The sequence below is a fragment of the Branchiostoma belcheri genome, unplaced genomic scaffold (genome assembly GCF_001625305.1).
Source record: "Branchiostoma belcheri isolate BF01 breed outbred unplaced genomic scaffold, Haploidv18h27 scaffold52, whole genome shotgun sequence".
NCBI classification, from domain to species: Eukaryota; Metazoa; Chordata; class Leptocardii; order Amphioxiformes; family Branchiostomatidae; genus Branchiostoma; species Branchiostoma belcheri.
The window spans coordinates 621,393-645,392 of record NW_017804154.1 but is presented as its reverse complement, the minus strand read 5'-3'; the positions used below and the strand labels follow the sequence as shown (position 1 = coordinate 645,392).

Here is a 24,000-nt window from a genome sequence, read left to right as displayed (position 1 = left end):
CTGTGATATTTGAGATACTAACTCTCTTGTACTTGACTGTATACTACTGTGGTAAAGTTAAATGCTGTCTGATCGTGAAAATGTCATCAGTTAGACCATTGAGGTAAACACAGAAAACTCTCTGCCATTAGCTGATGTTGTAAATCCATGACATGTAATTACAGGAAAGCCTGCTGCTTCTGGCTTCTGTTAAGCACTAGTGACGAGTGATTCACTTTGACATCTGAACACAGCCCCAGCTGGCAATTAGGCCTTATCTCCATCAGGTCACCTTCTGTGTATTTAGGCAGGAGAGTTGTTTCTGTGGTCGGTCAATGGGCAGATGATTGGGATGGATGATGGGAATGGTAAGCCAGCCTCCCTATTGGACGGATCAGAGGAGGTCATTTTGGACGGAGAGAAAATCAATCCCTGGCTAGAGGTTGATGGTCAAGAGTGGGGCAGGAAAAGGTTTTCAAGATAGCAGGAAAAAATATCATTATATTCATTTGTTTGCAATCTTGTACCCAAAGGCTAATTGCATGGTAACAAACAGTATGTTGTATGTAAAGAGGTAGAAAATGTGTAGTTTATCTGATGTTTCTACGTACATTACTGAGGTGTTTGACTTCTTTTTTGGAGACAGTGGCTTAATAATCGATAAGTCTAGTGTACATTTAGAATCTATTTTCTGACCTCTGGCTTAAGACATATATATGTGCTTTATTTGGCTCAACGTTGTTAGCAAAGTTAAGCCAAAAGGATATGCATGTAATGACAAAAAGACAACCAGTCATGTTCAGAATGTGTTCTATGGCACTTAGCCGAACCATCACTTTTTGCAGCCACTACAAATTGGATCAAATTTGGCCACATTCCTATAGCTTTGACTCTCTGCTGTAAAATGATGGCTACTAACAAGATTGTCAGGCCAGTAAACCAGCGGTCTTCTAACCAGACCTTAATTGAATTTTAAGTAATTTGTCTGGGATAACATAATGATTACATGTGGTACCAGGTATAGTAAATGTTGTTCTCAAGTCAGATCAGGGTGTTTGGTGTTTGAATATAATGAAAAATAAAACAGTCCTATAAGAGTTAGTTTTCAAATAATGAATCCTAGTCAGTACATTTCCTAAGTATAATTTTGATGTGTAGAATGTAGTACTGTTGTATATTTGGTAGTCTGATTAAATCATACATATACTTGCTCTTCAGCCATCATATCGATGAACAGTGGAGTTTGTATCACAGACTATATATTTGGTTTCCAAGCTCATTGTCTGATTATTCCACATATAAGGCTAGGTGTACATTTGTACGTGATCTTATTTTTACTCTTTATTCCTAGGATGGCCTTGTGAAGACCAACATGGACAAGTTGACGTTTTACACCATCCGTGCTCCAGAGAAGCTGGACCGTGTGGGGGAGTACCTGGCACAGAGACTCAGTAGGGACGTGTCCCGGAACAGGAAAGGGTAAGGCACCAGATCATCCACACAGCTGTATTAATGGCTTTTTTTCAGGTACGTGCAAAATTGCACAGTTTAGGTGCAATTTGAAAAATTTATGTGCAAAATTATATTTAATGTGTCGGCAACTGTTTTCCAGCTGGTTTGAAAGTGGTATACGATTTCTTTTCCAGGTGGCTCAGTGAAGGATCCTGCAAAAATTATGTAAACCGATAATAAATTGAATTGACCTTCCTAGTTTGTTTTATTTGCATGATGTAAAACTGAAAAGCTTAAAATTGAAACAAGAAAAAAATATTTTAAAAAATTTGTTGTATTTCTTGGCACTAGCTTTAGCTTTCCAGGCGCCGCTAGTCACTCCCCCGCCCCTCTGACTGCTACTGCTAGTAGTTAGAACAAAATTTAGAAAAAACATTAGAATCAATATCCCAATATCCATTTTGAGCGATTGACACACTACTAGTATTAGCTGAATATTTCATGAGCTTCTTTTGCATCATCTCTCTGTGCTGACAAAATCATTACAGTGTCATTATGATAAAAAGTACATACACAAATTTAAAATTTTAAAGTCCAAGTAGTTACCATATCATTATGGGATCATCTCATGACATGATTTTTTACAGGGATCTATCAAAGTCCTGATTTAAATGATCATTTTTCATTACTTGAAGTTTGCAGAAACTGTTTGAATCCACTCCTTAACAGTAAAAATTCACAAGGTGCTGATATATGTAGATGCCATCTTGCATGCCTTGCAAGGCAATTTTGCATGCAGTTTCCACACTTGTTATGTGTTAAAGAGCTTTCACTGGCACTGAAGGATGTGCACTCTGAGTTCAAACTGGCCTTGAAGTTGGAAGGTTCAACTAATATCTAGCAAAACTCTTTTAGATCTAGTCTATACAGATACGGGTACTGACATTAACTGTTATCCATTGCATTCCTGGATTGTCAGATCTCTAAATCACAGTAGGGGTGTCCTTTACTGTGGAATGACCAAATTGCATAGAGTTGGAGTGGAAAAATGGCTCTCTGCAAGTTACTGTTTCCAAAATGGATAGGAATTGTGGATTGATTTTGTTCCAGATTGATACGGCAAGCCCGTTTATGATACAATTCAGATGTAACATACTGCTCCTAAAAAGGTCATACTTCCCCTTTGTTGTTGCCTGCTGTATCGGAGGAAGTTTTGATCATGTTAGTATCAGTCCATGTGTGTCCCTCACATATGGGAATGTCATGGTCAGTGAGCTCCTGGCTGTAATAGGAAATGGAGAGTTATAGTCATGGTTTTCTGGATTTTCCATTTGGAGTCCGGCATGGCAGCTTGTGGAACAGTTTGGGCAATTTGCAGTTAATCTTCTTCAGAGGGTCCATCTGTGTACCTAGAACCCTTTATTACTTAACTGGGGAGTTTTCAAGGATATTGTGGTTCACTCTTAAACCAAGAATGATGCGTTTTGTTTATTTTGCCATATTTGGAATTTTGGGGGCTACAAAGCAGTTAATTGAGCACCTGGTTTTTGAAAACTATGATATTCAGTTGCCAATAAGTATGATGAAATGACCTTTAAATGTGTTATAATACTTATATTTAGATGTTACTCTGTTATCAATCGTGATGTAGGATTCTTTTTCTATCACGTCACACCGCGAGTGTTTCCTAGGAGACAGGGTTTGATTGATGAGTACATACGCATTGTGTATTACCAAGCTAGGTCAAATAAGTGCGCTTCGTACAGGGCAGTGACAAAAACGAATGCTCCCCCGGCGGTAATCGACTTTAGGACCAAACCAATTGGCATGTAGGGAGGTGACAAGAAGTCTGCTAGAAGACAACAGTATTGGTATAGGCTGGAGTTTGATTAGACCTGGGTTTAGGGTACATGATCTGTCTGGTCTCCTGGTAAAGTTGGCTACTTCCCTTCCCTGGATAACTGAAAGAGGGATTTGAGGACTTAACATCAGGCTCACACAGACAGACATGGAGCTGCCAGTGTATGAGCACGATTGCTGGGGGATGGACAAGTGAGTTGTACATAGATGGTGCCACGTTAAATTATTTGTATTGTTGCCATTGTCAAAGATGCGCATTGATTCTAAAATTAATCTATGATAGCCATATGTCCTTTCAGTAATATTCAGATGAAGCATTTTGATGTGTTATTGATATAACAATGGTCTGATGTCAAACTTTTCATAGGATTTTCTTATCGATATTCTGACAAATAATGTACATGTTAGATATGCCCAGAATAGTCACATTTTCAGATATCCCAAGAGAGTTAGAAACAAGATACTAAATGCTTTTTTGCTTTAATATGACAATATGCTGATTCATTAGGTCTAGACTGCAAATGAACAAACATCTATGCTCCTGTAAATGAGTATACTTTTCATGGAAATCAAAATACATGTACTCTGAGGAGGGTTACTGTGATGCTAAAAACACCCTTTGTAAGACTCAGACAGAAAAATATGTTAGTCCTAGAGCATCTGTGTTGTATGTTGTGGGTCTCACTTCCATGTATGTTCTTTGTGATATTTCAGAATTAGGAGCACATCCAATGCCAGTATAACAGGGTTTTTATTTTTTGATATTTCATTATCATATGAGTCCCTTGTCATCTTCAAACACAGACAACTGAATCTCAAAACGTGGCTGAAGCAAGTTATGGGAATTGCATTAATATGTATATTTGTCTCAACACAATCTTGGGACTTAGGTGATTGCTCATTGTTATTTCCCATGTCTAACTCAGGTTGCAACATGGGCTTCTCAGAAATGCTCACTAAGTTTAAGAGATCTACTGGGAGATGAACATTGACTATTGGTTACACAGTATTTGGGACAAGTTGACATTTGATTATTACACAGATTTTTAAAGGCTTGTTTCTAGATGCTTACAGTGGGTATATCAGGAGTCAGGAGGCCTGATATGAAAAAAAATTGATCAATCTAGACATGTACAATGTAGGTTTAATTAAACACTCGAGTGGAAATTTGATCAGCCCATAAATGTTGAGATTATTATCCTTGTTAATTATATACAATGTAGGGCCTGTAGTAATTTTCATCTATCAAATTGTCTGAAACTAAGAAACCACCCATGTACAGGGCTCAAAATTAGTTTTTTCTTAGAGATATTCTGTCAATGGGGCTCACTGTCATGATTATGGATTTATGCAAACCTTGTTCATTTATTGCCGTTCTATTTGCAGGTATGTGGTGATAGCAATGGAGGCACTAGACCAACTGCTGCTGGCCTGCCATGCACAAAGTATCAACCTGTTTGTAGAGAGCTTCCTGAAGATGGTGTCGAAACTGCTGGAATCCCGGGATCCTGATTTGCAGATTCTTGGCTCCACTTCTGTAAGCCTTCAAATTATTTGAATAAACCGTACATGTGTGAAAATTTCACAGCATAAGACATGAATCCTTACAGTTGAAGCTAAAGTTGAAAAAGTTCTGTGTAGAAGTCCTCTTGAACTTCTTTATCTCAAATCTTCCCATGTTTTGGCATTGCGTGTCCTTGGTGCTGAAAAGCCATCACATAGTGAACTCAGAGCCTCTTGCAAGTTTCACAATTTATATTGATAATTACAGTAGATGGTTCACATCTGTAACATTTTCCAGCAAACATAAAAACAGTACTGGAATAAAGTGATGCCCCAAGCCCCCCTTCTCCTGAAAAACACACACAACAGAAGGAAGTAGAAACTAATTTATTCTGTCTTTGTCATATTATTATCATCATAAAACACATATTAGAGTCAGTGCTTAATAACCAAGTGGCAGTGAAGCAAATTGGATTTAATCTATTGTTAAATGAATGCCTTGATGGGAAACCTATTCACATCTGCATAGCATGGGGCAGTGCAACCCTGGTGCCCTTGAGTTTATCCTTGTCACTGCCACTCCCACTGGGGGATGAATATTTCAGGCTGTGGCAGGCTGTACAAATCCACCGGCTCATCAAGTAATCAATCAGCATCTGGGATATTGTTACCTTTTTTTTTCTGTTTGGGAAGGCATGGGCATTTATGTATCTGACATCACTCAAAAGTGATATAATGTTACAATTATTGTTTTATACAAAATAAGAGGAGTAGATTAATAATTTAGATATTTTGGGGTACTGACATGCCTTCCAATGGCAAAGTAATCTGTTTATTTCACTTTACCATTGTACACAATGGAGGCCTTGCAAAAAGCAATATTTTTCATTGTCAAATTATTGCCTTACCCAATCCTTTCCCCTATTTGTCCTTTTCTAGTTTGTGAAGTTCACCAACATAGAGGAGGACACGCCATCATACCATCGCCGCTATGACTTCTTTGTGTCCAAGTTCAGTGCCATGGCTCACAACAACAACCAGGCTCCTGATGTCAGAATTAAGTAAGCTGCATAATAACAAGACTGGCCTCCAGGCTTCATGTAGTGTTACATGTAGCTGGACACGTCTTACTTTGGTGTACTATGCAGTTAAAGCGACTGGATTCCAGGCTACCCTAAGTAATACATCATAGAATTTAAGCATGATTACACAAACCTATGACACAATCATCAAGCAACATGAATGTAGTTTTTCTGGTCTTGTTCCCTGGCAAGGGAATTAAATAAAGCATGGTACTTTCGGTGAATCTAACTGGATTTGCCTCCATTTGGATGATTGGAAAAAATTCTGCAGCTTCAACAATATAATCAGCCGAAGAGAAATATGATTAAACATACATGTATTAGGAATTGCAATATATTCTATGCAAGACTTATTCCTTGTACATGACACAGAAACATTTACATGGAAACTGAAAACTGAAACTTGTGCAATCAATATTTCTTGATGATTGTGATGATTTATCTTTCACCACTCCCAGAGTTCGAGTTGCAGGACTGAGAGGATTGCAGGGGGTAGTGAAGAAGACATCTAGTGATGAGTTACAGGTGCAGAGTACTTTCAGTTCTACAGTAGCTGTTCTGTTATCCCTATAGCAGTATACTCTAAATTGATTTATTGTTGTGGGGATTTAATTTCGCGGTAGGAGGGGAAAGGAGGATTTCACAGTGATTTAAGTTCATGGTTGGAACAATTCTGTAGCAAAATGTTTCCAAATTTACTGTAACAGTATTTAGGCAGTAGGTGCAGTTATGCTTTATCAGCATTCAGTAACTCCAACATCATGTCCATTTGGCTAGTCATTGGAAACTTTGCAACTTTTTAAATTTAGTGGTGCTGAAATGCCTTCCAATGGCACTGTGTGTGACTAGTCCCTGCAGAAGCATTTCCAAATTTGCTACATTATAGAGAAGGGATCCATAGATTGTCTGGCATTGTAGATATTTTTTCAGAACAGTTTCTGACTTGTAGGTGCTGAAATGCCTTCCAATGTCTATGTATGACTATGCCATGCAAAAGTGTTTTTCAAATGTGCTACATTTTTTTTAGAGAAGGGATCCTTAGGTTGCCTAGATATTTCTGACGTTGTAGATATTTTTTTGGAACATTTTGTAACTTTTAGGTGCTGAAATGCCTTCCAATGGCAATGTGATGTCTGTATGACTATGCCATTCAGGAGCATTTTTCAAATGTACTATATTTTTTAGAGAAGGAATCCATGATTATACGTGGGGTCGTGTGGCGCAGTCGGTAGCGCGTTCGGCTCACACCCCAGAGGTTGTGGGTTCGAACCCTGCCCATGTCACCGATCTTGTGCCCTTGGGAAAGGCACTTTACACGACTTTCCTCACTTCACTCAGGTGAAAATGAGTACCTAGCTTCGGTTAGGGACGTCCCTCGGATAGGACGTTAAATGGAGGTCCCGTGTTTGGGAGAGCCACACCCCATGCACGTTAAAGAACCCACCGCACTTATCGAAAAGAGTAGGGGATCTTCCCGGTGTGAGTGGTTCAAAACTTACAGTCCGGTCTTACGCAGCTTGTACATGTGCGCACATGTACAAAACTGGTGTGTTACGCCTGAAGGCGGTTTACCGGTTATGCGAAAACAAACAAACAAACAATAGGTTGGTTAGATATTTTTCTGGCATTGTAAATACTTTTTGGTGCTGAAATACCTTCCAATGGTACTGAGATGTCTGTGTATGAGTTAAGAAAAAATATAGGTTAGCTACATATTTTTTTAGTCCTTGTTTTTGCCCAATTGTCCACAATTTTTACCATTTTGTGATTATTTACAGAAAAGAGTTTCACTTGCGTCCTGATACTATACATGTAACGTTACATGTAGGCAGTCCTTAATACTTTTTTAAATACATCTGTATATCAGCTGTGATTACCACAATTAAAGATTAGAATGTTTGTTTGTGGCAGGATTTTCTAGTCAAGTTTGGCTTGTTTAACTTTAAGTAATAGATTTATTTAGCATACTGTTTTACCTCTAGGTGAATATATGGGATAAGGTGCATATGGACAAGATTGTCCCCTCCCTTCTCTACAACATGCATGATGAGGACAGGTAGGTGTGATGTTTCTTTACAAATGTTTGTTAAGAAAAAACTAACTTGGTATTAAGTTGATATTTATGTCGAAAATTGAAAATTGTTGCCTAAGAGTTATTTAGAAATTCCTTGATGCAAAGTCCATTATAGTGACATACATAATATATGTGATAAAACCGTTTCATCACAGCAATCTAGTAATTAGCTTTGAGGTAGACAGTGATTATACATTGCTAATGTCTGTCTGTCTAATCAGTGCTGAACTCTTGATAAACCAGCTCAAAATAGAAATAAATGGTCATAAGCACAAATTTAAGAAGTAGGCCCTAGCACAGGAAATCCAGTTGGATGAAACATGTCTGTCCTGAAAGTCCAAGGGAGCTAACCCTAGCTAAGGAATCCTGTGGGAATGACCCTTTTAGCAATGTGTAAAGGTGTTATAATGTTTTGTACTTTGTTTTTCATTATGTATAGATGTAACAAAGGTTGAGTTAACATATTAAAAACAAATTCTGCTTGGATTGCTTTCAGCCCGTCACCCTCCCCGTCTGATGACACGCAGCATGCCAGTCAGCACCAGGACACCACACGTCCCACCACGGTGGCAGAGACATGTCTCAGGGACCTGGTCTGTCGCGCCGCCTTCGGGAGCATCAAGTCTGTCCTCAAACCCGCACTCTGGTCAGTCACTTTGGCAAAATAGTGACTGGAAATGTTTGTAGTGGATTCTTTTAAACAGTGACCTCTCAATCTCAACTTCATACCACTGTAGATATTGTATGGCTACTGTTCTACAGACTCTGAGCTGTTTCAACCTCAAATTTTAAAACACAGTGAAATCCTACAGCAAAATAAACCCACTCTCAAAGTAAATGAATTTACAGTACTAACTACAGCAGTCTGTAATCTTCATTGATCATGCCTTTGTTAGAAATGTAGTAATGATGAGCTTTGTATCGGTGGCTATGCCAGTAAGTACCATTTAACTACTAGGATTATTATCACATTGTGTGACCATACTCTCAGTCACTCTATCATGCTTTTTGTGCAGCTGCATCTGATTCATTTAGATTTTTCTCATCATTTCCCCTTTGCTTTTAGTCACCTTGACAACCACCAGCTGTGGGTTCCTAATCGCTTTGCAGTAAAGTGTTTCAAGATCATCATGTATTCCATGCAGGTAAGATATTGAATTTTTACACTCAGACTGTCTGGTATGTGATGTCAACTCTCAACCTACTCTATGATACTGCCATTAATGATAAGGCAGCATCATCAAGGCTTTTTCAAGAATTTCTTGGACACCTGATATCTGAAGTGTGCACCTCTAATGACATGACTTGTTTTACAGTTTGTACATAACTTGAATGTGTAATGTCATTCCTGCACCCCTGTAGTCCCAATATTCCCACGTGGCTATCCAGTCGCTGCTAAGTCACCTTGACGACCACACGAGAGACTCCGCCCGTATCAAGGCCAGCATTGTTGGGGTACTGAAGGAGACGGTGTCGATAGCAGCAGCAGGATCAATAGGTTAGTGTTTTCTTAGAAATACATTTGTACCCAGACACTGAAGCATTTGCGAAGAGTGACTGTATACATGTGTAGATCCATTTTAGTGCTAGTGTTTGCCTTGCAGTCAGGAGGTCAGGGGTTCAAACCCCAGCCGGGTATACAGCTTTCTCTGCTCAGTGCTCTGCTCTGACAAAGAGTATGGGAGTTGGACACACCACCATTGGTAGTGGAGTGTGTTTACTGCTACTGCAGTGACCACTGCTACTGTAGTGGCCTGATTGGTCCAATGGCTATAGAACTGAGTGCTATGCCTACATTCTGAAATGTGTGGGAAGTATTGTAAGATAGTGATCTTTGCTTGAGATTTTAAAATACATTTACCTACTCTTCTCACCGGTACATGTGCATGTACATTTTAGAGGTTTGATGACACCAGTGTTAGTTTGTTCAATGACAGAGTTTTTCCTTGCCTTTACTGTTTACTGTTTCTCCTTGCTTTTACTGATCAGGAAAGTTTGCCCTATCCAGGTACACGTACATGTACTTGATCCGTCTATGTTGTATATTGTTTACGATCCAGGAATATTGTTCAAAGTTATGATGTCAAAATGTTGTGTACATTAGTCATCTAACTGCACTTATGCCTGTTCTAATGACATCCATTGACTCAGCACTTATTTAATGTGCACAACTTGATACAACTGTGATTTAGGTAGCTGCTTGGTGCTTCTACATTTCCTTATAAATGAATCAGACTTTTTTGTGCTAAAAGGTAAATAAGATAATCAGAATGTGTATTATTATTATTAGCTACCATAACTTGTCAAAGGACACATTACGTACCCGCAACAGAAAATCACTCTTAAAAGCCTGCTGAGGATTGACTTGGTTGATCCTATAAGTTCACTTATATGTGTGTGTAGTGTCCTTATTTTATCTTCCTGATGTGGCAGGGACTGACCAACAGTATAATCTAAATATCACATTTACATGCTATATTTTTTACTGAAATACTTTGCAGTGGAATTGTTACTAAAAAGTTACAAACTGTATCAAAAGTTTTATTCAGAATTAGATGATAGTTGATTAGATATTATGGTCGCTTGTTAGGGTCAACTTGGAATTAAAAAAACAACACAGAAACAACAGTTGGTTTTAGGTGCTTTAATTTCAAACCAAGGTGAGATACATTAAAAAAGTGAAAACTGTGTCATGACCAAAACATTGTGATGATATTTGAGTGTACTTATCAGGTAGGTAAAAGTTTGCTAGTAACTCACTGTTTTTCAAATATATGCTAACTGGTGTTTTCAATGTTGAATGGTCTTGAATCTTTTACTCTGCATTTTGGTTGAGATTGTAACTACACAATACTGTAAAAAAGTGGGTTGTTCCTACTCCTTACCTTGAAGCACTTGATCAGATGTATGCTGTAATTTTCATTCTAGATATTTCCAACTGAAGTGTAGATGAACTGTTGAAATAACTGATGGTATTAGTATGAAACTATATCTGGGAATTTCAATGTAAAGTTTTGAATTTTGTATTTGAAGGTTTTCTAAGAACTGTGCATGCATGATTTTTTCTAAAAAGTGGTATCGTCACAATGTTTCGGTCATGTCGTCAATATCTGTGAAAAAATGTGGACAACTTACAACAATTGTCTGTAAACTTGCATATGGTCAGAAGTATCATTAGGATGTGGTGTTACACAATATCCATTCAGTTGGTAAAACAGTTGAAAAATGACCATTTATTTACATCCATGTCATGGGATTGAAATCCATTGAATTCAGATGTCTGCTGTCATAACATCCTAAACCCAACAACTGTAAAAATAGACACATTTTTACACGAATTCAAAAAAGTGATTGGATATATAGATTCACTGCACACAAAAAAGTAAAAGAAAAAAAAGGCTCCATACCAAGTTGTTGTTACAGTAGGAGCATTTGACATTCATTCAGACAGTCCCTTCAGACAGTTAGATACTTTTCATTCCCAGTTCTTATCCATACAATCATTAACTTTGTTGCCAGCTTGATTACCTCCAATTCCACAATCATCATCCATGTTACCTCAGTTAAGACAGTTAAAAAGCACAGTAGCTTATTGTCAGTGAATGATTTTAAAGTTGCCAAAAGACATTGAACATGATTTATATCCATTCTACATAGCAGTTGCCAAACCTCACATACATGCCACCTCATTATTGAATCAGATATTTTTGTGATAGCAAGTCAAGGACAAGCATGCTAGCTGCATCTCCTGTGTGGTTTTAAAAGGTCATTTCGGTAGTTTTTTGAGGTAGGGATGCTATAGTTGTAAAGTAACAATCATCATGAGAAAAATTGGCTACAAAAGTGAGTAGAGATTGAGCATAGTTACCTTCGCCAAGAAGGTTATGTTTTTAGTAGCGTTTGTCTGTGTGTGGGTGTGTTTGTGTGTGTGTGTGTGGTTTACCAAGATAACTCAAGAAGCAGTGGATGGATTGGAATGAAACTTGGTAGGTGGGTAGGACTTCATGAGACCTAGAAATGATTAGATTTTGGGCCGCCTGGCGGCTTTCCTAGGTACTGCAGCTTAACTTCCGGTTTTGATATCTCATGTTCTGGACATGCTAGGGTCACGAATTTTGGTTGGTAGATAGCTCTTGGGGTAGGAAAGAAGTGACATAAGTTTGGGTCCCCTAGCGCCTTGTTCTGGAACTGCAGGAGCATTTGTTGAAAAAAATTTGAAGGGCGATAACTCAAGAACCGGTTGACGTATTGTCGTGATTTGTGGTATGTAGGTAGTTGAAGTGATGCTTGACATAATCAAATAACAATTATGCAAATCAGGACTTAATTTGCATAATTAATGAGGAAATTCTATAAATCTGCTTTGTTCGATAATAGAACTATGAAACACTTGTGACATCTACTTGAGAACGAGAAAAACATCTGAGGATATAGATTATGTAAATGAGGACCTAATTTGCATAATTAATGGCAAATTCTTATAATTCCATAGTTGTAACTGCTGCACCCCGAATTTCATACTTGCCACATTTGGAAGTTAAGTGAAGGTGAACAGCAATAAACATAACTTATTCAATTCATGACCTCATTTGCATAATTTATGAGGAAGTGCTATAATAGCCTTTTTGTTAAGATAAGGCTGTCATTGGGCGGAGAATATGATCAACTGATATAATCCATGCAAATGAGGCTCTTATTTACAAAATCAATGATTAAAATTGTATAATTTGTCACCCGCAAGGGTTAACATCATTTGGCGAAGGTATGAGATCGTGGAACTCTTGTTCAATAGTGTCACTTTTCCATAGCTACTGGCTCAAATGTGGTGCAAATTTTGCAAAATTTGTTATAATTGAAAAAAATTCTGATTCGGTTAATAGACTGAAAAAATTTCCATCATAGATAGTCCGAAAACCTTACACATAATTAGTCATCTCATTTAAGATTTTGACATTTTTTGTCAATGCATTGACTGAAAAAATCTCTAAACTTGGAACAAATTTGTGATGTGACTGTGAGTAGATGTCTTTGAGAATTTGTTGCAAGGTCTTTTTCAATCAAATGGTAATCAAGCTGATGGCAACTCTGGCATTTTATGCAATTGAGTATTTGATCTTGTCCATGAGTGACATCATTGAATCACCAGTGTCCTGGTCTGCCTCTTGCTTGGGATCTTCAAGTAGGGCTGGATCTTCTGTGTTGTCGTTGCTCTCCATCAGATCTGCCAGAGATGGATCACCAGTATCCAGCCGTGGCTCTTTCATGGTGTCATATGGAGCAACTTCAGGTGATGGGTATCCCACAATAGATGTAAGCTCCTGTTCACCGGCTTCTATGGCTGTATTCATGTCTGTTATTGCCAAGGAGAATAAAAAGGTATCATGACCGTTGTTACAATAAATCACAACTAAAAAAATGTTATAGAAAAATTGGATCATGATGGAAACCACTTTGTCTTTTCTGCTGGGAATATATGCTTTAAAGAATCGTATTAATAAATTCCTGATACTGGTAGTTGCACTACATAACGGTAGGGCAGTTTGGAGGTTGTACTTCAGCTTGATATATACATTTGTATTGTACAGGTACTACATGTATTCAAGTATTCAACCCCACTGAATGTAAGCTTTTCTGCAAGATGTATGATCTTTAGACTTTGCTGGCTGCTATATCAAATGGGTCCAAATTCTGTCAGACTTAAAATGCAGGGATGTGTAGCTGCTCACCTTGCTCGCAGATAAAGTTGTGCGGAGCAGAGCAGTTCACTGCCACAGGAGTTCTCTGGAACAGGTCCCTGACCCAGCATGCATTGGCAGGGCTGCCAAACTTGAGGGTGTGGCGGATCAGGTCAAGTTGACTCAAATGGTCTGGCTCGTTCGTCCAGTACTGGAAGGTAGTTGCCTCTGCAAACACATGTACACCAGAGTGAAGGAGAGAATATAACAAATTCATTCTTAAGTCTATGATTTATCCCCCTGTTAACAATATGCTGTGAATAGTGACTGTGCATGTACTAGTACATGTGGAGCTTGTTACTCATCTTAATAAAAGATTTTAGTACATAATGAGTATAGATTTAACTTGTTAATTCCAAGCCCTGTGTTGGACTTTCTGTACTAACTTGGACAAATGAACTTCAAATGGTAGTAAATTGCCACAGTTATGATAAATTCTGTAAATGAAAAATGATCAAGATTATTATCTGATATGTTCCTCTAGATAAGGTAAGTGTGGCTGTTCAGTGGCAGAGTGGCTAGGTTAAGGTCGAGGTCAGTTACTCCTGACTAGATGTTGTGTCCTTGAGTAAGGCGCTTTACATGTACTTGATCTTCCACACTCCTTGCAGGTATAAAATATTAGGTAGGTCACTTTGGTCGGGAAGGTAAAAGGGGATGGAAAGGAGAAGGATGGGCTCTTCCTTCCAATACCGTGCAGGGGATTAACAACCCTCTGCCCCTATGGCCTCAAAATGGCCATGGGACTACCTTTGATTTACCTTTACCTCCATTTTAGTGTAAGGAAATAGACTGCAGGACTGGTACAAACCTCCATTCAGAGCATTCAGCTCAGCCATTAGGAATTCTGGCCAATAGGGATCCTGATCGTGCACCACCAGCTGGGCTCCCTGCTCTGCACAGATGTGTTCAGCTCTCCCCTCGGTCGCTAGCACCGTAGACAGGCTGTAGCACCTCCCCATGAACTCACTGTAGCTGGTGGGGCAGTTCGGTGAAGACACTGGCTGCTGCACAGGTGTCTTCATAGTTGTTTTTTCAGTAACAACTGGTGCAACTGTCAGTACAAGTGATACAGTTAGATAATTAATATATAGTTAATATACACTCAGTTAGGTTAGGTGTAGCAGGTCCTTCAGATTAACATAACCAGCTGCCACTGGGTAGCCTACTTGCAAAGCTGGTGAAGGGCAGTTTTACCAGCTATACACTCAGATATTTGATTTTCCCCTTAACCAATACTGAAGGATCCAATATTCTCTTGGTCAAGACAAGGAAGAAGTTTAAGCAGTATTTTATAATGGCTGTTTGTTTCTAGCACAGGATACTTAATGGACGGTTACGTTTATGAAGAGATTTATCTCACCCATAGCTGGCTTTTGGCAGATGAATCGGTAGGGATAGAAGCAGGCCACATCATTCCACTTGTCCTTACTGTCTGGATGAGCTGCGTAAAGTGCACAGTCCTCATCACCCGCGCTATTCGGTTCCCCTAGTGCCCAACTGGAGTAGGCACCAAGTCGCTGTCCATCTGCCCAAGTCCATACTCCTTCCATCCTCCTGTCTGTCAGTCCTATCCAGTACCTAACGTCTGGGTTGACGGATGATCTCAGCTGGATGAGGAAGTTGTCAATGGCCTGGTCCCGCGGCATCGCCAGCATACCACCGTCTTCTCTACACACAGCTTCCGACTCTTGGTAGTCCAGCGTAGTGTCAAATACCTTGTAGCATACGTCTCTGAACAGTTGATAACCAGAGGTGCACTGTAGATCTGACAAAGAAATGACACATGCTGGATTTATATTTCATAATACATTACTATGGCATGTACATGTACAAAAATGTAAGTATGGTCCTATTTCAGTTTGTTTTCCTTTTAATCAACCTGCGACATTAGAAATTTGGATATTAAGGTGAAGCATCAGGTATCATTCTGTCTTTGCATCTTAGGCTTACAACTGTTATCAAATTAAATTTTGATAAATGGCACCTTAGCACATATTACTGGTACAATCATGTATTCTGAAGAAAAAAATTTCTGCTTTGAAACAATGGCCAAATTTGGTACAAAAAAATGTCTTAGCCTGTAGAAAAGTTAAAGCATTACATACTGATTTGCTGGCATGTCCAGGATCCCTCTGGCCCGATGACATGCTGGTAGCCAGGTTTACAGTCAACGACAAGGCAGAGCGCTTCTGATTGGAGGCATTCACAGTTATGTCCAGGGGACACCTGATCAGCCCATGTCACTCCCTCCTACATCCATACAATCAGCATGAAGTTAGAGTACTGACAGATGAAAATGGCAATGCTAGTATTTCCAATGCATAATTATAAGAGCTACAAGTGTATCTTAGACGTTTTAAGATTCACTTTTAATTTTAATGTTGATGGCAAGATACACATTTTGGCTGGATTCATTGATCGTAACTGTAACAGTGCAAATGAATTGATTCTAAATCCCATACGAATGAACTAATTATATATAAGTTGTATCAAATTCCTTTATTTTGCAGCCATTATTACTAATGGACTATTTGACAAAATAGGCTAGATGATATCAGCTATTCCATATATCAGTCATACAAAAAGGTACTAATAAAAGGTTGTCAAAAGTTTCAGTTACAAAAATGTAAATGTTTTTTATGCCCACAAAGAGAATGCTGTATTGCGAGGTCTTCATGATACAAAAGAACACTAATATTGTGGATAAACTTACATCATAATGATTGCCATTGTGGTTGCAGCCACTATTGTAGCATTGTTCCTTTGGCACACAGTTCATCAGTCCATCCCGCACGTACCCATCATCACATTGGCAGCCAGGGATACAAACTGCTGTGCAGATGACGTCAGAACCAAGCATGTCACATGATGCAGGGCAGGCGGATCCACAGTCTGTCCAGCTACTGTGAGCAGGACATTCTGGTTTGCCTGTGGACAATATCAACATTATTTTTAACCATCACTCTGTCATGCCTGTATGCACTCAGTTGTGTCAATGTACCATAAGAGGCGGTCATCCATCATAAAACAATGGGAGAATTCAGTATCAAGACAACTCTTCAGTTTTTTTTAAACATTTACTACATACTAAGTTTTTAGAAATGAATTTTGGGAATTTGCAAGTTAATGATTTTGTTAAGTACATGACACCACTAAAGCATGGTAAGAGGATCTACATGCAAATGAAGAAGGTTTGGGATGATAACAATGGATTCTACTAAATATCAAATACATTTAGGATCCAACTGTATTTCTCAATGTAGCACAGACAGCAAAGAAGATTTTTACCTGGAGTTGTCTGCTTTGGCTCTGTTTGTGAACCAGACACCACTGGATCTGTAGGAAAACAATCAGACAACACTCTGATATAAATAATGGCAAAATTGGTTGTGATCATCATGTAGCTGTCTTGTTACTTTCACATGTTTCTAATACATGTAGATTTACTTTGCTGAAGGTTAGACATCCAGGTAAAATGGTATGTACCAGGTAATACAAAGTAAAACAGCCAACAGTTACTGGATAAATTCTCCAAGGACGCAGACATTACAGACATTCTTAGTCACTTGATGAAAGATAGTGGATGCTACCTGAAAAGCCTAGCTCTTTCAAAATTCTATAACCTGTTGCTTTATATATTTTGTATAGTTACGTTTAAGTTAAAGTCATTTAATTTTACAAGCTTGCTGATGTCTAGATAACATGGTGAATGTGCAATCTCTTAATAAATGTCATAAATTTGAAAAATCTTTCATGATAAAAAGCCTACATCTTTTGCACAACAGGAGTGGTTACCTTTTTCACATATGAAGTGATGGAGGCTGTCACAGCTCCATGGTTCACTGTGGGGTTTATATATGAAGCGCAGCCAACACACTTTGTCGTCGGTCATGTAACTCCCAGCAGGGTTGTAGGGACTGCTTCCATCATTGTCAACATGGGCCACCCACATGTCTTGTGGTAGAGATATATCTAGAGAGAAAAAATTAAAAGTCATGGAATGTAACGTTACATGTATAACTAACTAATTTAATGGTCTAACCTATATTACATTCATCATGTGGCACTGCTGAAATAAAATATGAACGGTTGCCTGAATGTTCTTAAAACTAAGATGAACAAGTGTTGTCAGGTGTAAAGAGTCAACCTTGAATGTCACGAAAAGTGTACATGTACATGTAAGTGTCCCTGTTTCAGAGAAGTACAATTCAAAGAAAGTTGTATTTGAAAGACAGTGGATCGTGGAAAGTGCAGGCAAGTTGGAAAAGCAACATGTCTTGTGCCTTTTGTCCAAAAAAGTCTTGTAACTTACGAACAACATTTACAGACCTGGAAACTGCTGAATGGCTCGATGCATTGCATGTCCCCATTCCGGGTCATCACTCGCTTCCATCAAGCGGGCTTCTTCCCTCTGGCAGAAGGACTTGGCTTCCTAAAGTTATTATGGTAGTGGAGAAAATTTTGTTGTTAGTTACAGCAACAGTGGGCAGAGAAGTTTGTTTTGCATAACCTGGAGTGAATATGGGAAACAAGTTTTATACAGTAAGTAGAGACTGCTTCAGACCAGAGTGTAAGGTTTGATACATTCACACTGGAAATGTCCACTACTCTTTTTGATAAATGTGGTGGTGTGGCTCTCCTCAAACTCAGAACTTGAAGTTCCCACTTGAGTGATGGTTTGAAGCTACACATGTAGGTACCCAAATTAACCAAGCTAAGTGTGGAAACCATGTTAAGTACATTTCGTAAGTGTACAACTTTGGGGCCTACTAGCCAATTTCAACCCAGAACCTTTAGATTCAAAGTCGAATTGCTGTGTCTCAGTTAAATTACATGTACCAGTGTTGGTTCCATCAACAATCTTGCTTTACAACTCAGTGACATTGACAGTGAAAAACATGCAGTAATGCACAGTCTCCTTTACCAGATGAAGGAACCCACCTGGTTAGGCAAGGCATGGTCGACTGGTTTGTAGCACATGCCCTCAAATAGGAGGAAGCCTCCAGTGCAGCTAAGCTGTTCAGTCCCCTTGGTTGTGGGGAGTTTTTCGGTTGGCTGTGGTTTGGGAGGCATTTCAGTGGTCTGTACCGTGGTGGGCATCTTTGGTGTGGTGGGTGTTTTGGTCATTGATGCTGTAGGGATCCTTTCAGTTGTCTGACTTTGAACAGCTTCCAACTCTGTCAATGTATCAATATGTACAAAACAGTAACTGTTAATATGTAACCTTGAACATTTTGCTAGTGCCATAAATAGTATGTTACCGGTATTTAATCTTGTGGTAAATATACAAAATGTACTCTTAGGGATGCCACTGTATATATATGTAGTACATGTAGTACATTGGACAGATTACCAATATCCAAAATAAAGTTTCAAACTTAAGTTCAATTCAGATAGAATTAAAATTAACAAACATTCCATTTTATAGAGAAAAAATGATTTTTTTTGCTGTAACACTTGTATCTAGATGAAGCACAGGCAAAACCTGTTCATATAATCAAAATCTGATGTCAGGAAAATGTTGTTTACACCTAAGCATTTGTCATCAAGTAAGAAAATTTGGCTTGTGTTATAAGCAGAACATAATTATAATGAATGTTAACTGATATTGTTAGGCATGCCACCACCCAAATCTTTGTCTCTCAATTTCATGCTTTCTCCCTGGCTCCCACTTTCTGCTCCTCTCTTTCTCTCCCCATTGTCATTTTGTCCCCCAGTTTGCTTTTCGTTGAAACAACTGTGAAGTCTTATCTATATATCAGTTTGATTGAGGGTGAAAGGAAAAGATTTACCTTTTCTACAAATAAAGTATTTCCTCACTCTGCAGTCTTCCTCCACAACTTCGGAAACTCGGATACGATGTATCCAGCAGCTCCTGGTCTTGCCAGTATGTATCCTAAGTTTAGTGCTATCCACCCAAATTTGGTTGAATAGTGGTGCACCTGGTGAAGAAAAAGCATGGATTGAAGAATAAGTCATTTCTATAATACGTTAACATTCTTTCACATCTATCCACTGGTTCACATATATCTGCCACCTTGAAAAACTGTGTTTTTGAGAGTTTTCTAGTTTTTTTCCCTTTTTTTTCTATCATGTGCTAATGTAAACAATCGATATCCTGGGTTGTAACACTCCTAGCTAATCATTGGTTTAAGGCAACTGCAAAGTTCTAGCTACATGCAGAAGTCCTGGTGGTGGAAAGAAACCATTTATTAAAGAAGATGCCGATTGATGCCGGCATTGACTTTATACATCTTAGAGGTTTGATTGTTTTATAATGTACCATTCTGAGTCTGCAGTCTGTCAACCAGCTCCCCTAGGGAGCCATGGCCGTCTTTCCATGTCAGTAGTTCACCTCCATCTCCCTGGCACTGAGAATACGCTCTCTGTGTGTGTGAAAGATAAACATTGGTGAAAGTGATCTCAAATCAGTTAATTCACTGTGAACTTATCTTCAACTGGTCATAACAGAGAAGAAAGAAGCTAATAAAAATAATTTTATTAACAGGTTTCTTGTACTGTCCGGTAAACTTCCCCTAGCTCTTTTTGACAAGTATTGAGCAGTGGACCATGATTATTTCCTAAGAACTGCAACCCTTTCCAGATGTTTGTAACTGAGGTGAGCTACAAGATTCACAATCCTAACCTCTTGGTCCAGGGGTTAACCATTGTACTATATGCATGCTATTGTAAACTTGTTTGTTCCTTGCATTATAGGTTCTGGCCATGGATAGGTTTACTTAATTAGAGCTTGCAGTGCATTCAGTAAATTATGATAATATTGCTTTTCTTGGAAAGCCTATGATAGTCACTCTGTTTCTGTTGTTTTTAAACCCCCTATAAAGTTTAACACAAATAAGCAGAATGTAAACAATACTGACGTTGTAAATCCTTTGTCCTTTGCCAAGTTTGTAGCACTTGGCACCAAACTTCAGGTATCCAGGAGAGCAGGCAAGCTGAACTGTCTCCTTAGCTGGGGTACACAACAATGTTAGAGATTTTATTACATTTGTACATTTAGCAGAATGACATGTATGGAATGGCAGTCACCTGATCATGAATTTGTCAGGATCATGCAAGATAGAGCTAATAGTTAATTCATAATTATGCAACATGGGTCATAGGTTTTTCTACAATTTTGATGGTGTACTTAGTCTATTAGAAATTTCAGGCAGGCTTTATTTCAGACACAACTGTTGACAAGGATCAAGATAAAAAAAACAGAATTTTGTAGGACACATGCACAGCTTTCACTCAAAATCGTACTCATTGGCTCTTCATATCAGAAACATTGATGACAAAATGGCTCCTTACTTGGAGAACCAGTTGGTTTTGGTTGTTGTGTAGTGGTTGTGTCTGGGAGAGAGAGCAGCTCCAGGATGGAGGTGAGGTTAGCAATGGTGTTGCTGCACTGGGCTGCTATTTCCTCTTTCTCCATTTGTCCACCAGCAATAACATCTAAGAAATCTTCCCTCTGGTAGCAGATGATATTTGCAATTACAAAATACATGTAAACTATAAAATTTAAACCTGTTTTGCATGAGGTAGATTTAGTGGTGCATAATAGGTGAAACTGCTGTGGTATTACATTGTATTAATGTTTGTATGATCATTAATTTCAAGAATTTGTAATACAATCATCACTTAAGCAGGATTCTACTCCTTAAGTGTTGAGAAGTAAGATGCATACCTGTGTGGAGATATTTGCCACGAGTTGCTGAACCAGCTGGTTCTGTACGGCCATGTCATGATGTGCAGTGTCCAGTTCCTGCTCAGTTTGGTTGATGGTGAGTGTCAGTTCCTGCATGGTCTCCTGCTGAGTGACTAGTTTGTCTTCCTGCTGCTGAATGATGCTGAGAAGAGTGTCCAGATCCGGCTTCTTTACCTTCTTTCTTACTTGTATATCAGCAGCTAAAAAGAAGATGGACAATATCGCACAGTCAAATATACAAAGGGGGGGGGTACAAAATGTACATTGTACTTGACTTATCTATCCAATGTTCTTGCCCTTACTGATTATGAACAGAGGAGTGAATATGACATGTTTTAAAGGAAAACTTTAAAAACATGGACTGTTCTGTCCATGGTACTGAAAATGCAGCAGGTCTTCTAAGTGTGGTCTATTTAATTTTCCTTTCATTTTAAGACACAGCATTTCCAGGGATAAAGAGCCTTTAGATTATGAATTAGATTAAGAGTGGCCAACAAATCCAAGGTACAGTTAAAAAAGAAAAGGAATTGCTGCACAGTCAGATTTAACCATTTTGTTGCAAAATTGGATACAACACAATGTGCTTCTGCCAATGGAAATGTCCCATTTTGTAATTGAAATATTTTCAAATATTTATCTACTGAGTAACTTACAGGCTTAAAAAGAAATAGTTTCCCTGAGGAAGAATTAGTTATGAAATGGTGACGATGATATTGGACAGTGACTGTGTTCTGCAGGTCAAATTTGTTGAAACAGCCTCTGACTGCAATCAGGCTTCCTTCATTATTACATGAACTTGTTGAGTGATTGTTGTGAAAGGAGGACCTACCCTTCTGACAGATGAAGGGATGCTCGTCATTACAAGACTTGTCTTGCCACAATGGGTTCATAGAGACACAGTCCTCTTCTTCCCTATTCCAAAGCTGAAGCCACCCTTGCTGTGTGTAGTGGTTCGGGTCTCCAGGTCGCCAGGACGAAAAACCTAATGATAGATAGAGAAAAGAATTTCTTACCCTCGAACTGCTATGTTTTGACCCGTAGCTGTTAAGTGGAAATGTTTTCATCATTAAACTTTACAATGTGGATGTATGTATCGATAAAGATTTCAGTTTTGAATGACTCTTTATAGCAATACCAATATTATTTCACAGTATTGGAGTATGTGTATAGAAACAAAGATTCCTTGGTCATGTGAATTTTGTTGCATTCATATTGGGTTTGAAATGCATGTAGTGAATCGATGTACATGTACCGTAGTGCACCCTGCCGATAAAAACCCTATGAATGAGCTGTGCAGAAATAATTCTTTTGTTAAATATAAATGCTTTTGTAAGCTTGGCAGTCTTCATGCGTGTATGTATACATATATGTACTCAAGGTTCTATGTACTATGAACCCGTTTTTTTACGTATGAAGCGAGAGGGAACATTCTGTCCATGGATGGACCCTTCGATGGACCCTTCAATGGGTGAACATGCAATGGCCCTGCAAAGTCGCCGCATGTCGCTAGATGTCATTGCATAAAACGTCCTGGGGAAGTTTCAATGTTTCTCTATTATGTTTGCACTTTTACATTTGCCTGCTGCATTGTTTTTACTCAGGAATGTCAATACGTTTTATACTTCGGGCTTTCATGCTTTAATCATAATTCGTTCATCCTGCTCGGACCTGACCATTTTGCTCGGATCGCTATGTATACTATGTTGCTTAGGCAGTCAGGCAATTACGCAATCCGATAGCTCAATCGGCAGCGATGATGAATGGCAGTAGCGGGGTCTGTTTTGCTTTTTAACATTCAAAATCCTAATGAGCATCAATTCTGGTTATCTTTTCCTAAACTATCTACATACCAATAGTGACAATCCCAATGTACATGTGTATATAGTATAGTATAGCTAGATTTCAATCAAAGGCCTTATCATCACTTTATTCAAAGAAAAAAAACATTTTTTTGCATACGATTTTGTTGTGCAAAAACACAACGGCGGCAAATGACAGCTTTTATAAAAGCACTTGTTTTAATACCAACCAACCTGATAATGGACTGCCATCACTCCATATGAAATCTTCACTGTTTCTGTCAGATAGGCCAATCCAGTACTCCTGACGACTGTAAATGATTTTTAAAAATTACCACGAAGATCATTATATTGTGTCATTTTTAAACTAGTTATTTATCATTCAACGTACAAGAATATGTATTGTAATGCATGAACTCAAGATACTATAGCGTATGATACAAAATAAGGAAGACCTAAGTCATTTGTGAATAGTTATTTGAAGAAGAACGGCAAACTAAACTAAATATGGCAAACTGAATACAGAGAGTAACAAACAATGAAAAGAAATGTTGGATAAGACCTAATGTCGAATAAAACCTAACATATCTTAATTATTCAAACAGTAAGGGCTAGCACAAGTCTTTGATAAAGTGTTACAATCGAGTGGGCTAATCACAAGTTTCGGTATTTTTTCTAATAACAAAACTATTTTGAAGTAAGAACCAATGCATCAATGCAAGGAAGAAATCCCAGCTACATTTATCAAATTTCATGAGGATAGAACTTAGTCTAAGAAATAAAGGCACTTTTATTAGATGAC

General features: G+C 38.5%; 2 protein-coding genes across 4 annotated transcripts in view; one reads left to right on the top strand and one right to left on the bottom strand.

The window, feature by feature from the left end:
- LOC109480786 (protein EFR3 homolog B-like) overlaps positions 1–24,000 on the top strand; it is a 76,575-nt gene that overhangs the window by 2,432 nt on the left and 50,143 nt on the right. For all 3 annotated transcript variants that reach the window (XM_019783093.1, XM_019783091.1, XM_019783092.1), the window contains 8 exons: positions 1,331–1,458; positions 4,678–4,828; positions 5,734–5,855; positions 6,335–6,401; positions 7,859–7,932; positions 8,447–8,596; positions 9,017–9,095; positions 9,313–9,448. In XM_019783093.1, the coding sequence (XP_019638652.1) occupies positions 1,331–1,458; positions 4,678–4,828; positions 5,734–5,855; positions 6,335–6,401; positions 7,859–7,932; positions 8,447–8,596; positions 9,017–9,095; positions 9,313–9,448 (907 nt within the window). The remainder of the gene's footprint in view (positions 1–1,330; positions 1,459–4,677; positions 4,829–5,733; positions 5,856–6,334; positions 6,402–7,858; positions 7,933–8,446; positions 8,597–9,016; positions 9,096–9,312; positions 9,449–24,000) is intronic.
- Positions 12,740–16,877, bottom strand: LOC109480788 (macrophage mannose receptor 1-like). Its single transcript, XM_019783095.1, has 6 exons — positions 16,402–16,877; positions 15,794–15,938; positions 15,049–15,453; positions 14,497–14,739; positions 13,677–13,853; positions 12,740–13,300 (listed from the first exon to the last, which is right to left on the bottom strand). Exons 1-6 carry the CDS (start codon positions 16,633–16,635, stop codon positions 13,044–13,046), a joined length of 1,461 nt encoding a protein of 486 aa, XP_019638654.1. The 5' UTR covers positions 16,636–16,877; the 3' UTR covers positions 12,740–13,043.

Bases quoted from the DNA above. Each gene is read 5' to 3' on its own strand.
- LOC109480788 (XM_019783095.1), bottom strand. From the start codon at position 16,635: ATGTTGATATTGTCCACAGGCAAACCAGAATGTCCTGCTCACAGTAGC. The intron at 15,454-15,793 runs GTATGTAATGCT...TTTCTTTGTCAG, and splicing joins CTGGACATGCCAGCAAATCA to ATCTACAGTGCACCTCTGGT. The intron at 13,301-13,676 runs GTGAGCAGCTAC...TGGCAATAACAG, and splicing joins CAACTTTATCTGCGAGCAAG to ACATGAATACAGCCATAGAA.